Raw genomic sequence first — 15687 nt, forward strand, 5'->3', positions numbered from 1 at the left:
AACAAGGTGTAGAGCTGGATGAACGCAGCAGGCCAAGCAGCATCAGAGGAGCAGGAAGGCTGACAATTCGGGCCTAGACCAAAATGTCAGCCTTCCTGCTCCTCTGATGCTGCTTGGCCTGCTGTGTTTATCCAGCTCTACACCTTGCAACCATTCTGGGGATTACAGACTACCACAATACGATGATAAAGTTTGTAAACTCTTAAAGCTGTGGGGAATTGCGTGCTGTGCTGTGATTGCATGTTCCATCTATTCAGTCTGGGTTAAGCTGTGCTCAGTCAGAGCTTTCTCCCAAGTTAGTCTGGGTGGTTGGTCACTGTCAGTATGGTATTAGTGATCAGGGGTTGTCTGTGCTGTCCCAAAGAAAATGGGAAGCTCACACCAGGGGTTGACTGGGTCACTGAGTGCATGATGATGGTAAAAGGGAACATTCAAGAGAGTGTGTCCTCATAGAGCACAGGAGGAGATGGGTAGCTTACAATGAGTCTGGCCTCAACATGAGAGTGTATGACCAACAAGGGTTTGAGTAATCTAGGGTTGCTTTCCTTGGAATTCAAAAATATGACAGGTGATCTTATTGAAACCTATGAAATTGTGAAGAGACGTGGCAGGCTAGAAACTGTTGGGGGGGTGGTGGGGGAAGAAAGGTTCCTTTTATTGAGAAGTTGAGAATGTGGGGTCACAGTCTCAGAATAAGCAGCTGGCCACTTAGGACGAGAGATGAGGAGGAATTTCCTCTCATGAAGTACTGTGGATGTTTGGGATTGTCTATGCCAAAGAGTTAAAGATGTTCTGTCCTTAAGTATATCCAAGGCAGGAGTCAATGGATGTTTAAATAGAAAGGGAAGTAAGGGATGATGAAGTTGAATGAGCAGAGTGGGCTTGAACCGCCAAATGGCCTGGTCCTGCACTTATTACTTGTGTTCTAATGATAGATGTGTTTCTGAATTCTATTTGTTTCTTGTTTCAGAAAGGCAATTGCCAGAATGTAGTCATATTTAATCATGGAAATTTCAAGTGAGAGCAACTTGTAACACTTACATGGTGGCTCAGTGGTTAGCCCTGCTGCCTCACAGCACCAGGGACCCGGGTTTGATTCCAGCCTCGGGCAATTATGTGGAGTCTGCACGTTCTTCCTGTGCCTGAGTGGTTTTCCTCCGGGTGCTCCAGGCTAGGTGGATTGGCCATGCTAAATTTCCCATAGTGTCCAGGGAGGTGCAGGCTAGGTAGATCATCCATTGGAGATGCAGGGTTACAGGGGTAGGGTAGGAGCTGTGACTGGGTCGGATGCTCCCCGGAGGGTTGGTGTGGACTCAATGGGCTGAATGGGCTGCTTCCACACTGTAGGGATTCTATGATTACACATTGCATACAAAGATTTTTTACATTTATGCAAAGCAAGAACATGTGCTAAGTGACAATTCATCAACAACCTGATGGTTGTGTAACTCTGAAAATCTAAGCTGGAAATGTACCAGTGGAGTTATTGAAATAATACATAGCTATAAATTGATTAATAATCTACAAAAATAAACAGATAGAAAGCAAATGGACCACACGACAAGATTTTGATAACTTTTGATTATACACCTGTGAAACACTTTCCCACTTGCAAAGTATCGAGTAACGGTCACCAGGATTAGCCCCAAACCACCAGTACCTGTATACCAATGTGTTGTAATAGGCTACAATAAAAAAGTCATTAATAGAAACAGCCAACTTCATTGGAAATGGAACATCACATTTGGAGGGGAGAAAGGGCAAAGCAAAGTATAGCTCTTGAGAGATAAGGGAAAACACCACGTAAATCTTGGAGCAGTCAACCAATAATTCAAGTTAGAAGACAGGTATTAAATTACACCACAGGAAATTTACCTCCCTGTCTGCACAGTGAATTTGAATCTCACACTCTGCATTAAACAGCTTATATTGCCATCTACAGGATGAGCACACACTCAGCAATTAAAATCAAAATACGTTTTCTCATCAGTCTGTTCAGAGATGTTATTACATACTTCTGGAGCAGTTGGGACTTGAACCACGTCTCCTGGCCCAGAGATAAGGACACTACCATAAGCGAGTCACAGCCAAAGCCAAAGCAGAGTGAGCGCAGGCCAAGCTGGGAGCCAAGTTGTGGCTGGAGCTGGAGCAGGTGCAGAGCGAGCCCAGGCCGGCCGGGGTGGGGAGTCGGGGATGGGGCAGTAATGAGTCCTGGACAGAAGCCAGCGTGGCCTCATGTTCTGAAGCTCAGCAGGCATGAACTCAGTGAAAAAGGACTATAACTTGAGTACTTTAAAGATGCTGTTTATTTTCATTCTGGAGTTTTTAAACTCTGTATTCCCAGCTAGTCTTTTTTAAAACTATTCTGTAACAACATACCCAGGTACCCTGTACCTAAGATGGGGCAAAGAGGCAACTTGCAAACCTTACACTGCACTCATTCGAGTCCACGTGACAATAAGGACTGTTCTATTCTAAATAAAGGCTATTCTATTCCACCACTGCACCATATGTGCATCTGGGATGTATGTTATTCTGTACAAATATAACTAGGAAAAATTACAGTTTGTGTTTGTTTAAAGTCATAACTTATCTAAACTTCAAATAAACCAGTAACAGGTGAAGTATAGAAATGCATCATTGAAATACTGCACAGAGGGCTGCCACCAATACAAATTGTTTCGCAGATCACGCATCTCAAAGTTCTAAAAGCAACTTCCAGATGTATATTCCAATAGATTCAGGAAGGGCATTTAGCATGATGCAAGATGATTTATGGTGATGGATCTACTGAAATGTATTTGGCAATTGGAAGAGTCCCTAGAACCACCCCGAAGGACAAGTGGTTCCTGTTGTAACTGATGGAGCCAGTGAAAGAAAAAAAAGTTGTCTCCATCATGTCAACCATCACTTCTGAAAGGAAGCATAGATGATGACTTTTTTGTGTCCATGATGGTTTAATTAAAGGTATAGAATAACATTGGTCAATTTTTCATGATATGGAAGCAGTCTCATAATATGTAGCACACAATGAATCCACACAAAAGGATAAATGCCTAATGCATAATATTACATGAGCTCATACTGCAGATCCCCACAGAAAGCATGAACACCACAATAGCTAATCCTCAACCTTTAGGTGAATTACATTGTTTCCAGTGAGAAGGTCTTAGAGAGTTTCTTTCATCTGTTATCTTAAGATGGCCCATCAATAATCTTCTCCACAGTGAAGCTCTTTTAATCATACTGTTGTTGACGTAACATTGTCAATTAAAAATACGGTTGGGTTCATAGTACTTTATGATAGAAACACATTGCAAGGAAATCTGACATTTCACACAAACAGTTGTGTTGTTTCTCTGTCATGTTTGTTTATAAATTCTGTCATATCCTTTTGCTTCTCAGTGGCTGGTGTCTCACTCCTTTTGTTCTCCATTTTTTTCTTCTTTCTCTCCATGTACTTCATCTTTTCTAATTGTCTTCTATCTTTCTCCAGATCTTCTTCATTCCTTCTCTCCCTTTCGTGAGAGTGGTGTATCTTTTCTCTCATGTCTGATTGTGATTACTGATTGAACTGTCTTGATTTTTGTGATAAGGTAGTTTGACCATAATACAGGAGTCATAGAAAATACTAGGCATTGGGGTAAAAGTAGGGTACAGAATATGAAATCTGGATTGGTAATGAGTTGAAAAGGTAGGGAAAACACCCACTGGAAATGTTTTTATACAGACACCAATCTGCCAAGACCCACTGTCAAGAATAATTGTTGCTTTTGGAAATATACTCTTGAATGTTGTTCAGAGAAAAATTGTCAGGACAAATTGAAAAGAAGTTTGTAGAGAGGAGAATAGCAAAAGCGTTCTAGGATACTATCTGTACATTCTCTTCATGTGGGAAATGTACAAATGAAAAAGAATCCACTTTTGTTACACAATTACATTCAAGCAAATGCAATTGCTTATTGAAAGCCTATAGTTATGTTTTGTTTGTGTTACACATTTTTAAGACCTTCCTTCAGTTTCTGGTAGAATATCCAATTCTTTTTGGCTGGAGGAGCACATACAAGAGGAACAGTATAAAGTACAGTGTTAGCTTTAAAATGACAGAATGATGGCGATCCTATTACCACAAAGTGCACAGCATATGTGAAACATATCAATATACAAATGTCTTTTTGTCCCCTCTCATCCTTGGTCTTAGTGTGCCTCATATGTGCTATCATCTGCACTTTATGTCACAAATCTTATAAAACTTGGTCCCCACTTTCTCAGCACTCTGCTATTTCAGCAGTGTTTTCAGAGGTTATATCAAATTGAAATTCAGTTTTCTGTGGCTGCTGTTCTCATCCATTTGTTTTAGCACATTTGAAGCTTGAGTCATTCACAAGGCTCCACATAATCCACATCTGTGCTGGGTTCAGTTTGTGCACTACTATGAGATCGTTATACAAGCATGGATCAAAGTTAAATGCTTTAGGTACACCAAGTGTCTTGAAGCCAATGTGTGAAGTTGGAGTTAACCCCAATTGCAACAAACACATGCCAACAAACACATCATCTATTGGGAAGACGTCCATGTCAGCTGCAATCTGATGCAGCTGTAACACAGTTTTCCTGGACATTACATACCCACCACCTCCAGCATAGGCAGGATATGATTTATTTTCATACATGATGTTGGGAATGAAGTACTTAATTTTCTTATTCCTTTTCGGAATAGCATTGTAAATGATGTGCCCAGCAAAGAGGTCGTTATCTGGATGAAAATCCCTGAGATATTCAATCGCATTGAATGTATTCACAAAGACATCATCATCTCCCTTTAAGACAAATTTTGCTGAGTAACAATCTGCAGCAAACCATCTGAGGAAATGGATCTCCTTCAATGTCAAATTAAAGAAACTGTCCTGGAAGTCCCATTGAAGGAGGTCACCATACAGTTTGTATTCAGCTGCCACTAACTGATGCAGGGGCTGACCTTGGAATTTTTCTGTAATGCCCAACAAAAAAACTAATTTGACTTCAACTCCATTGATAACTCCTGCTTTTCCCCATGTATGTCGGATTGTGACCCGTCTGTCTATGTTGGGTGCCTTAGACTTAATAACTAATAATAAAAACAATTCTTCAGAGCATCCCTTTGGTTTCAGCAAAGCTGGGAAAGTCTGACAGTGTCTATATTCCAGGAAGTTCTGATACATCTTGGGTAGGTTTGAAGATTGGTTGGCATATCTTTTATTTGGTAAACATGGAGAAATTTTGGTTATATTTCTGCTTGCTCGAGGGCCCAAAGTACGATATTCTCTTTCATGATTCTTTTCAGTTGCTGTGATCCCAGCCTGCCATTTGAAAACTACCACACAAGCCAATGCTATTAAAGCAAGCCACAATGCTTTTCGTTTTCTCTTCAAAGACATTATGAACAAAGATAATGTAGCACTGTCTCTGAAAGATAGTGAAAGGTCACAACATGTATGAGGGTATGAACTAATTTTAATATATCATCAGTCTTGAAATTTGCTACATCTGTCTTCCCTCAGAGGTGTAAACTTCTTTTAAATCCAAGCAGGTTAATATAGTGAATTAAAATAGCTTAAATTCACAAAAATTTATGAAGTCCACTCCCTGTGAAGATCCTGTCTATTTAAAGTACGTGTAACATTACAATATCTCAAACATCTGCATTTTGTTTTATGATATAAAAGTAGTGCTACAGCAATTTTAAAATATGGTTAATTATTATGGCTGTACACAAAGACTGTTTTGGTGAATAGATTCTTGCAACTTCTTTAGCTATTGAAAAGTTAATTGAGCTGTGTGTTCAATCTTGGATTAATTACAGGTCCTGAAGCTCTCAGTATATACAGGACACCAGGAAGGAGAGGACTTGTGACAAAGTGGTAGTGTCCCTGTCGCTGGATTACAAAACCTGGGTTTAAGTCCTACCTGTCTGAACAGGCTTTTTTTATTCACTCATGGGACATGGGCATTGTTGATTGGCTGCCACTTAATGCCCGTTCCTAGTTGCCCTTGAGAAGGTGGTGGTGAGCTGCCCTCTTGAACTGCTGCAGTCCACCTGCTGTAGGTAGATCCGCAATGCCACTAGGGAGGGAATTCCAGGATTTTGACCCAGCAATAGTGAACAAACGGCAATATATTTCCAAGTCAGGATGGTGAGTGGCTTAGAGGGGAACTGGCAGGAGGTGGTGTTCCCAGGTATTTGCTGCTCCTGTCCTTCCAGATAGAAATGGTTGTGGGTTTGAGAAGGTGCTGTCTAAAGATCTTTGGTGAATTTCTGCAGTGCATCTTGTAGATAGTACACACTGCTGCTGCTGAGCGTCAGTGATGGAGGGAGTGGATGTGGTGCCAATCAAACAGGCTGCTTTGTCATAGAATCCTTAAGTGTGGAAGCAGACCATTCAGCCCATCACGTCCACACAGACCCTCTGAAGAGCATTCCACCCAGGCACCCTATCCCTGCGTTTTTCATGGCTAATTCACCTAGCCTGCACATCCTGGAAACTATAAGCAATTTAGTACGGCCAATGAACCTAACTTGAACATCTTTGGACTGTTGGCAGAAACCAGAGTAGCCGGAGGAAACCCACGCAAACGCAGAGAGAACATGCAAACTCCACACAGACAGTTGCCCGAGGATGGAATCAATCCCAGGTCCCTGGTGTTGTGAGGCAGCAGTGTTAACCACTGAGCCACCATGCCACCCTAAGATACTGAGAAGCGTAGAGGAGCAGGAAGACCTTGATATACATGTACACAAACTCCTGAAAGAATTAATGGTGGCACAATGGCTCAGTGGTTAGCACTGCTGCCTCACAGCACCTCAAATCCAGCCTTGGGCGACTGTCTGTGGAGTTTGCACATTCTCCCCGTGTCTGCGAGGGTTTCCTCCGGGTGCTCTGGTTCCCTCTTAAAGTCCAAAGATGTGCAGGTTAGGTGGATTGGCCATGCTAATTTGCCCATAGTGACCAGGGATGTACAGACTAGATAAAGTAGCCATGGGAAATGCAGGGTTACAGGGATAACGTAGTTGGGTGGGATGCTCTTCAGAGTGTCAGTGTGGACTCCTTGGGCTGAATGGCCTGCTTCCACTCTATCGGGGTTCTATGAAGTAGGAGAGGTGGTTAAGAAGGCACATGGGGTGCTTTTCTTTATCAACCAAAGGAAACAGTATAAGAACACAGTGGACATGTACCAACTATATAAAAGACAGATGAGGCTACAGCTAGAATACTGCAGCAAGTTTGGATCACCACAATAGAGGAAGATGTGATCATAGTGGAGAGGGTACGAAGGAGATTTACAAGGATGTTGCCAAGAATGGAGAATTTTAGCTATGAAGGAAGATTATTTACTTTTGAACACAGGAGGCTGTGGGAAGGTTTAATTGAAGAATCTATTTCCCTTAGCAGAGTTCAGTGATGAGAGATTATAGATTTAAACTAATTGGCAGAAGGACTAGAGCAAAGTTCAGAGGAATTATTTTCACACAAAAAGCAGTGGGAATCTGAAACCTGAAAAGTTTGCAGAGGCAGAAATCCTAATTACATTTTGTTAAAAAATCTATAAACTGAGAGCAGGTAAGTGGGATTTGAGGGGAATGCTGTTTCAAAGTCAGGATAGACATAATGAGCCAACTAAATTCCTAATGTGCCATGATGTTTGTAAGTTTGGTGCAGTGAACATACAAAATTGTGACTATTCCCTTCACAAATTATTTAAAGCTATAATTGTCATTTCCTACTTTAAGAAAATGTTTTCTTTTTCCTTTCATCATATTTGAAAAAGCAGGAAATATTCTTTAATAATTGAGTCGGATGAAGAATTGACTCCAGGACAGAAGCTCCTGAGATTGAATTAGCTCACTTAGCCTTTCATTGTTTCTGGATGTATAAGATCAGTAGCCGTCTCAGGATGTGGTATATATATGAAAATACTCACTGTACTTACCACAGTATCACAATGTTCTTGCCTGGGCACCCTTGATCGATCAGCAATGAAACTCTGAACAGTAGTGTATGCATTGGAGACTGATGTATGAGGGCATTTCCTCTTTGTCAGGTTCAAAATTGTGGTTCTGAATCAAAGCCAGGTCTGATAAAAACATTGTTAGCCCATCGTTGAGAATTTTGAAATCTCCTGGAACCTACATCAGTAGCGCAATAGGAAAATGCGATGGACACGTCTTTGGAACCATGCCCCAGATTTTCCACTGTATCTCACAATAGGTTTCTGGTTTCAAAGGAGTTGCAAGAGGACTCAAGCAGAAATAAATGGAAATGACGTTTATTCTACAAGGATAGAAAGAAAAATATCTTGATACTAACTAGAAATTAGAAAAGAAGATTATATAATCTGAAAACAAATATTTAAATGATACACCATAAAAGCTATAAATAATCACTTCCGAACTGACTTATCAATTTTCTAATCTGGTTAAAAGGGTAATCCACTAACAGATCTCAACCAACTGTTAATGTATTGATCCTGTCTGATTTTGTGAGATCTGCTTCATCTGATATGGCTGATCCTTTGGCCATATTGAACCTGGTGTTGGAAGCTCATCAAACGACAGGAGAGGTTAAAGTGCAGGTTGTACACAAGATAAGGTTAATCTTGACATCATTTATCCATCTTTTGGACTGCTGGGGTCAGGCAGCATCAAGTCAACACAGAGCCTATATTGGGCTAATTTCCATTCTAAGGGAATGTTTCCAAAATCTATCAATGTTTGAAAATTATCAATAAAACATTCATTACTGCATTAGTCACCACTTGTAAGACTATAGGATGAAGTTCATCAGGATCTGGGAACTTATTAGCCTGCAGGTCCATCAATTTGCTTAGTACAACTTCACTAATCATTATAATTTTGCTGGGTTCGACTTTCCCCTCCACATCCTGATTTACAGTTACAATTGAATGTTTTTTTGTATCCTCTATAGTAAAGATTGAAGCAAGATACTTGCTCATTTCATCTGCCATTTCCTTATTATCTGTTATTTCTTATTAACTCGCTGCTCTCACTCTGTAGAAGACCAATGCTCACTTTATTCATGCATTTCTTTTTTAAATACCTGTAGAAATTCTTATTATTCATTTTCACATTCCTAGCTAGCTTCCTCTCATAGTCTAATTTCTTTCTCCTAAATAATCTTAGACATTCTCTGACATTGTTATATTTTATCCAATTATCTCATCTCTAGCATTTGTCGTTGCACTGTCTTTTTTTCTTAAATTGATTGTATCCTTAATCTCTTTAGTTAACCACAAATGATGTATCCTCCCCTTAGGACTTTTTGTTGTAGTAGGACTGTGCTTATTCTGAGTACTCTGAAATATACTCTTTAAATATCTGCCACTGCTTTGCAGTTTATCAACCTTTTGGCCGAGTATCCCAGTTTACTTTAGCTAGCTTAGTTTTCATTTCCTTATTTAAAATGCTTGTCATAGACCCACTCTTGCCCCTTCCCAACTAGATGTGTACTTCAATCATGTTACGGTCACTCCTATCAAGCTATCAATTAATCCTGTCTCGTTACACAGTACCAAGTCTAATATAGCATGCTCTCTAATTGCTTTCAGAACATGCTACTCTAAGGAACTATTCCAAAAGCATTCTATGAACTCTTCATCCAGACTATCATTGTCAAACTGATTTTTCTGGTTTATGTAGAAGTTAAATCTCCCATGATTATTGCCATTTCTTTATCACAAACGCCTAATATTTATTTATTTACGTATATCATAAAACAAAGAAGTATGAATGCTGCAGATCTGAAACGAATTGGAGCAGCAATTGGAGGCAATGAGGAGTTTACAAGGGCAAGGGGATGTGATGGATGGCAGATTCAGAAAGGTGGAAACACCGCAGATAGATGGTTTACCACTGGGAAAGGTAGGAGAGGTAGGCAGGTAGTGCAGGAGTCTTCTGTGGCTATCCCCATCTCAAACGGGTATGCCATTTTGGATATTGTAGTGGAGGGGTGGCCTCTCAGGGGAGTATAGCACTGACAGCCAGGTTTCTGGTACCATGACTGGCTCTACTGTAATGAGGGATATGTCAGATTCCAAGCAATCGATTGAATCGGGGACTCTGTAGTTTGGGGCACAGACAGATGTTTCAGCAGCTGTCAGTGAAACATCAGGATGGTGTGCTGCCTTCTTGGTGCCAGGGTCAAGGATGTCTCAGAGTTGGTGCAGAATATTCTGAGTGACCAGCATGAGGTCATTGTGCACGTTGGTACCAACAACATAGGTAGGAAAAGGGATGACGTTTTGCAGAGAGAATGTAAGAAACTAGGTAGGAGGTTAAAAAGTAGTAGTAGGATAGTAATAACTGGATTACTACTGGTGCCATGTGCTAGTGACGGTACGAATAGGAGGATAGAGCAGATGGGTGCGTGGCTGAGGAGATGGTGCAGGGGGCAAGGATTCATACTTTTGGACCACTGGGAACACTTCAGGGGTAAAAATAACTGTTTAAGAGTGGGGAATTCCACATGAATTAGAAGGGGACCAATATCCTTGCACGGAGATTTACTAGTGCTACTCGGGGGGCTTTAAACTAGTAAGGGCAGGGGGAGGGGTGTGAGAACAAAAGTGACAGTGAGAAAAGAGAAAAGGCCAAGGCTGGTACAGTAGGCAAGGGGAGCAAGTCAAAATAACCAAGGCAGACAAGAGCTTGACAGAGAATGAGTTAAGACTGATAAGTTAAACTGTATTTACTTCAGTGCAAGAGGCCTAACTGGTAAGGCAAATGAACTTAGGGTATGGCTGGGGACATTAGACTGGGATATCTTAGCTATTATAGAAACATGGCTCAGGGATGGACAGGACTGGCAGCTTAACGTTCGGGGTATAGATGCGTTAGGAAGGATAGAAAGGGAGGTAGATGAGGGGGAATGGCATTTTTAGTTAGGGATAACATTACAGCTGTAATTAGGGAGGATATTCCTGGGATATTGTCCAGTGAAGAAATATAGGTGAAACTGAGAAATAATAAAGGGATGATCACCTTGTTGGGAATGTATTGTAGGGCCCGAATTGTCAGCAGGAAATTGAGAAATAAGTATGTAAGGAGATTGCAGATATCTGTAAGAATCATAGGGTTGTAATGGGAAGAGGTTATAACTTTCCAAACGTAGACTGGAGCTGTCATTGAGTAAGGACTTGGTTGGGGAGGAATTTGTTCAGTTCGTACAAGAAAACTTTCTTATTCAATGTGTGGATGTACCTACTAGAGAAGGAGCCATACGTGACCTTCTATTGGGAAATAAGGCAGGGCAAGTGACTGAGGTGTCAGTGGGGAGCACTTTGGGGCAAGTGATCATAATTCTATTAGTCTTAAAATAGTTATGGAAAAGGGTCAAACTGATCAAAAAGTTAAAGTTCTAAATTGCAGTAAGGCCAATTTTGATGGTATTAAACGGGAACTTTCAAAAGTTGATTGGGAGAGGCAATTCATAAGTAAAGGGACTATTGGGATTTCAGAGGCCTTTAAAAATGAGATAATGAGAGTTCAGAGGTAGTACGTTCCTGTTAGTGCTAAGAGCAAGGCTGTAGGTACAGGGAATGCTGAATGACTAGAGAAATTGAGAATCTGGCCAAGAAATGAAGGAGACAAATGTCAGGTATAGATAGCTGGTATCCAGTGAAACCCTAGAGGAGTATAAAGGCAGTAGGAGTAAACTTGAGGGAAATCAGGAGGGCAAAAAGGGGACATGAGATAGCTTGGGCAAATAGAGTTAAGGAAAATCAGAAGAGATTCTAGAAGTACCTTAAGGGCAAAAGAGTAACTAGAGAGAGAATAGGGCCCCTTAAAGATCAACAAGGCTGTCTATGTGTGGAACCACAAGAGATGGGTGAGATACTAAACAAGTATTTCGCATCAGTACTTAATGTGGAGAAGGACATTGGAGCTAGGGAACTTTGGGAAATAAATAGTGATGCCTTGAAAAGAGTTCATATTACAAAAGAGGACATGCTGGATGTCTTAAAACGTATAATGGTAGATAAATTCCTGGGACCCGATCCGGTGTTTCCCAGAACTTTGTGAGAAACTAGGAAGAGATTGCTGGGCCCTTGCTGTGATATTTGTATCATCGCAGCCATGGGTGAGGTGCCAGAAGACTGGAGGTTGGCTAATGTGGTGCCATTATTTAAGAAAGGTGGTAAGAAAAACCAGAGAACTATAGACCAGTGAGCTTTACTACAGTGGTGGGTAGGTTGTTGGTGGGGATCCTGAGGAACAGGATTTATGTGCATTTAGAAAGGCGCAAGGATTGATTAGGGATAGTTAACATGGCTTTGTGCATGGGAAATCATGCATCATTAATTTGATTGAGTTTTTTGAAGAAGTGACAAAGAAGGTTGATGAAGGCAGAGTAGTAGGCATTGTTTATATGGACTTCAGCAAAGCGTTCAACAAGGTTCCACATGGTAGACAGGTTAGTAAGGTTAGATCACATAGGATCCAGGGGGTGCTTGGACACAAAATGGGCTTGAAGAGAAGAAACAGAGGGTGATGGTAGAAAGTTGCTTTTCGGACTGGAGGCCTGTGACCAGCAGTGTACCATTTACATAAATGATTTGGGTATAAATATAGGAGGCATGATGGCAGATGACACCAAAATTGGTGGTATAGTGGACAGTGAAGAATATTATCCCAGAGTATAACGGGACCTTGATCAGATGGGCCAATGGGCCGAGGAGTAGCAGATGGATTTTAATTTAGGTAAATATGTTGCATTTTGGTAAGGCAAACCAGGGCAGGATTTATATAGTTAATGAAGAGCTAAGAGGAGAGTTGCCAAACAAGGAGACCTAGGGGTACAGGTGCATAGTTCCTTGGAAGTGCAGTCACAGGTAGACAGGGTGGTAAAGACCTTTGGTATGCTTGCCTTCAATGATCAGAACACTGAGTATAGGAGTTGGGATGTCACATTGCTGCTGTACAGGACATTGGTGAGGCCACTTTTAAAATACTATGGACAATTTTGGTCACCTTTCTATAGGAAGGATGTTAAACTTGAGACGGTGCAGAAAAGATTTACAAGGATGTTGCTGGGACTGGAGGGTTTGAGTTATAGGGAGAGGCTGAAAAGGCTGACGCTTTTTTTCCCTGAAGCATTGGAGGCTGAGGGGTGACCTTATAGAATCATGAGGGGCATGGATAGGGTTAATAACCAAGGCCTTTTTCCAGGATGGTGGAGTCTAAAACTAGAGTGCATAGGTTTAAGATGAGAGGGGAAAGATTTAAAAGTGTCGTTAGGGGTAACTTTTTCATGCAGAAGGTGATGAGTGTATAGAATGACCTGCCAGAGGAGGTGGTGGAGGCTGGTACAATTACAACATTTAAAAGACATCTGGATGGGTATATGAATAGGAAGGGTTTAAGAGGGATATTGGTCAAATGCTGGCAAATGGGACTAGGCCAGATTGAGATTGTTGATAGTAGGCCAGGGAAGAACAGAAGCTAGCTGGGTGATAACGGGGACTATGAGCAGCAGAAAATGGGAAGGCTATGCTGGAAGCAACCCATTTCATGACAGGAGCTAGAGTTGTGGGGGAAGGTAATAGTCAAGGAAGGAGGTATTTGTGCTCTAACATTGTCATACTTGATGTCGAGTCTTGAAGACTGTAAGCTACCTAGGTGCAAGATGAGGTTTTGTTCATCCTGGTTGTGTTGAGCTTCACTGGAGCACTGCATCAGGCCTGAGACAGAAATGGTGACATGAGAACATGGTGGTGTGTTGAAGTGGCAAGTGACTGGAAGTTTGGGGTCATTTTTACAGACAAAACACTCTGTTTTGTGTCCTCAGTGTAGAGGATACCACATTGTGAGTGGCTATTTATATTTATTTATTACATGAGTGTTTATATTGTAGTTACTGTTAGGAGGCCAGTACACCACTCCCACTAGTGAATTCTTTCCCCTACTATTTATCAAAACCATCCATCTTAATCTCCTTAACTAGTTCATCTCTAACTATCTAACATCTCTAACTATTTCACCAGTGCCCACCCCTCCACCTTCAACTAGCTTCCTACTGTGCCATGAATATCTTATACTCCTCAACAGCCAGGTCCAATCCTATCATCATGCAGCAATGTCTCATGAATAACAATCAAATCATATTTATTTATTTCAATGTGCCCTATCAATTCATTTGCTTATGCATATTCTGATATAGAACCTTTAGTTTTGTTTTAAGTTATTTTTGCAACAACTCATCTTGACTGATAGTATATTCTCTGCCCTTTCAGGCCATTCTCTGAACCTCATTCCTCCACATCACTTTCGCAGTTATCGCCTTTAGTCAACAAAGGGAGGGAGACAGGAGAGAGAAGTTATAGGCCAGTTAACTTGACATCTGCTGTGGGGAAGGTGTTAGAACCGATTATTAAAGTGGTTATAGTCAGGCACTTACAAAAACTCAAGGCAACCAGGAAAAGTTAGCATGGTTTTGTGAAATGAAAATCATGTTTGACCAATTTGTTGGAATCCTTTGAAGGACTATCATGCACTCTGGATACAGGGAATTTGGAAATGTTCTGTACTTGTATTTTCAGAGTGCATTTGAAAAGTTGCCATTTATTGCACCCCACAAGAGGATATGGCGTCAGGGGTAATGTACTAACATGATAGAAGATGGCTGGCCTACAGAAAACAGAGTATATTTAAATTGGTCTTTTTCTGATCCGTGCTGGGGCCTCAGATGTTTATGAATTATATCAATGATTTAAATGAAGCATTGTAGCTAAATTTGCAGATGTCACAAAGTCACAAAGGAAAGTATATTGTGAGGAAGACATAAGGAGTTTGTAGACAAAAACAGACAGTTTCAATGAGTGAGCAAAAATCTGGCTGCTAGAGTATAATGTAGGAATATATGTTGTTCACTTTTCAGAAAGAATAAAAGAAGCAAGGCATTATTTAAAGGGAAAGCGATTTGAGCATTCTGAATGTGCAGAGATCTAGATGCTGTAGTGCACGAGTCACTAAAAGTTAGTATACAAAAACAACAGATCTTCAAGAAGTCTAACAGAAAGCTATCCTTTACTACAAGAGGAAACAAATATAAAAGTAAGGTTGCTATGCTACAGTTATACGGAATACTGATGAGCCCACATTTGGAGTACTATGTACAGTTTTGGTTGCCTTATTTAAGGGAGGATGTAAGTGCTTTACAGGCAATTCAGAGAAGGTTTACTAGACTGATACTTGGAATGAGCAGGATGTTTTATGACAATAGACTGGGCAGACTGGGCTTGTTGTCACTGGGAGAGTTTAGAAAAAGTGAGGATGAATTGATTGAAGTATTCAAGATCATTGATGGTCTTGACAAGGTGGATGTGGAAAAGATGTTTTCCTCCAGACTGGGAGTATTATTTAAAAATTACGGGATGCCATTTTGGGACAGAGATGAGGAGGAATTGTCTTTTTCTCAGAGTGTGTGAGACTTTGGAACCGTCTGCCTCAGAAGGAGGTGGAGGAGGAGCATTGAATATTTGTAAAAGCAGAGGTAGAAAGAATCTTGTTAAGTAGGGGAATCACAGGTTATCAGGGGTAGGTGGGTATGTGGAATTCAAACTGGTAACATATCACCCACAATCTTATTGAATGACATAGCAGACTCTAGGGGCTAACAAAAACAAAGTTGCTGA

General features: G+C 40.9%; 2 protein-coding genes across 2 annotated transcripts in view; one reads left to right on the top strand and one right to left on the bottom strand.

The window, feature by feature from the left end:
- LOC109931609 (diablo IAP-binding mitochondrial protein) overlaps nucleotides 1-15687 on the top strand; it is a 41302-nt gene that overhangs the window by 12456 nt on the left and 13159 nt on the right. The gene's annotated exons all lie outside the window — the stretch shown is intronic.
- Nucleotides 2810-15687, bottom strand: part of LOC109931612 (N-acetyllactosaminide beta-1,3-N-acetylglucosaminyltransferase 4) — a 26313-nt gene continuing 13435 nt past the window's right edge. The window contains 3 exon segments of the mRNA XM_020530866.2: nucleotides 2810-4355; nucleotides 4358-5445; nucleotides 7969-8309. Of these exon segments, the coding sequence (XP_020386455.2) occupies nucleotides 4321-4355; nucleotides 4358-5417 (1095 nt within the window). The 5' untranslated portion in view covers nucleotides 5418-5445; nucleotides 7969-8309 and the 3' untranslated portion in view covers nucleotides 2810-4320.

The sequence above is a fragment of the Rhincodon typus genome, chromosome 24 (genome assembly GCF_021869965.1).
Source record: "Rhincodon typus isolate 14 chromosome 24, sRhiTyp1.1, whole genome shotgun sequence".
Classification (NCBI taxonomy): domain Eukaryota; kingdom Metazoa; phylum Chordata; class Chondrichthyes; order Orectolobiformes; family Rhincodontidae; genus Rhincodon; species Rhincodon typus.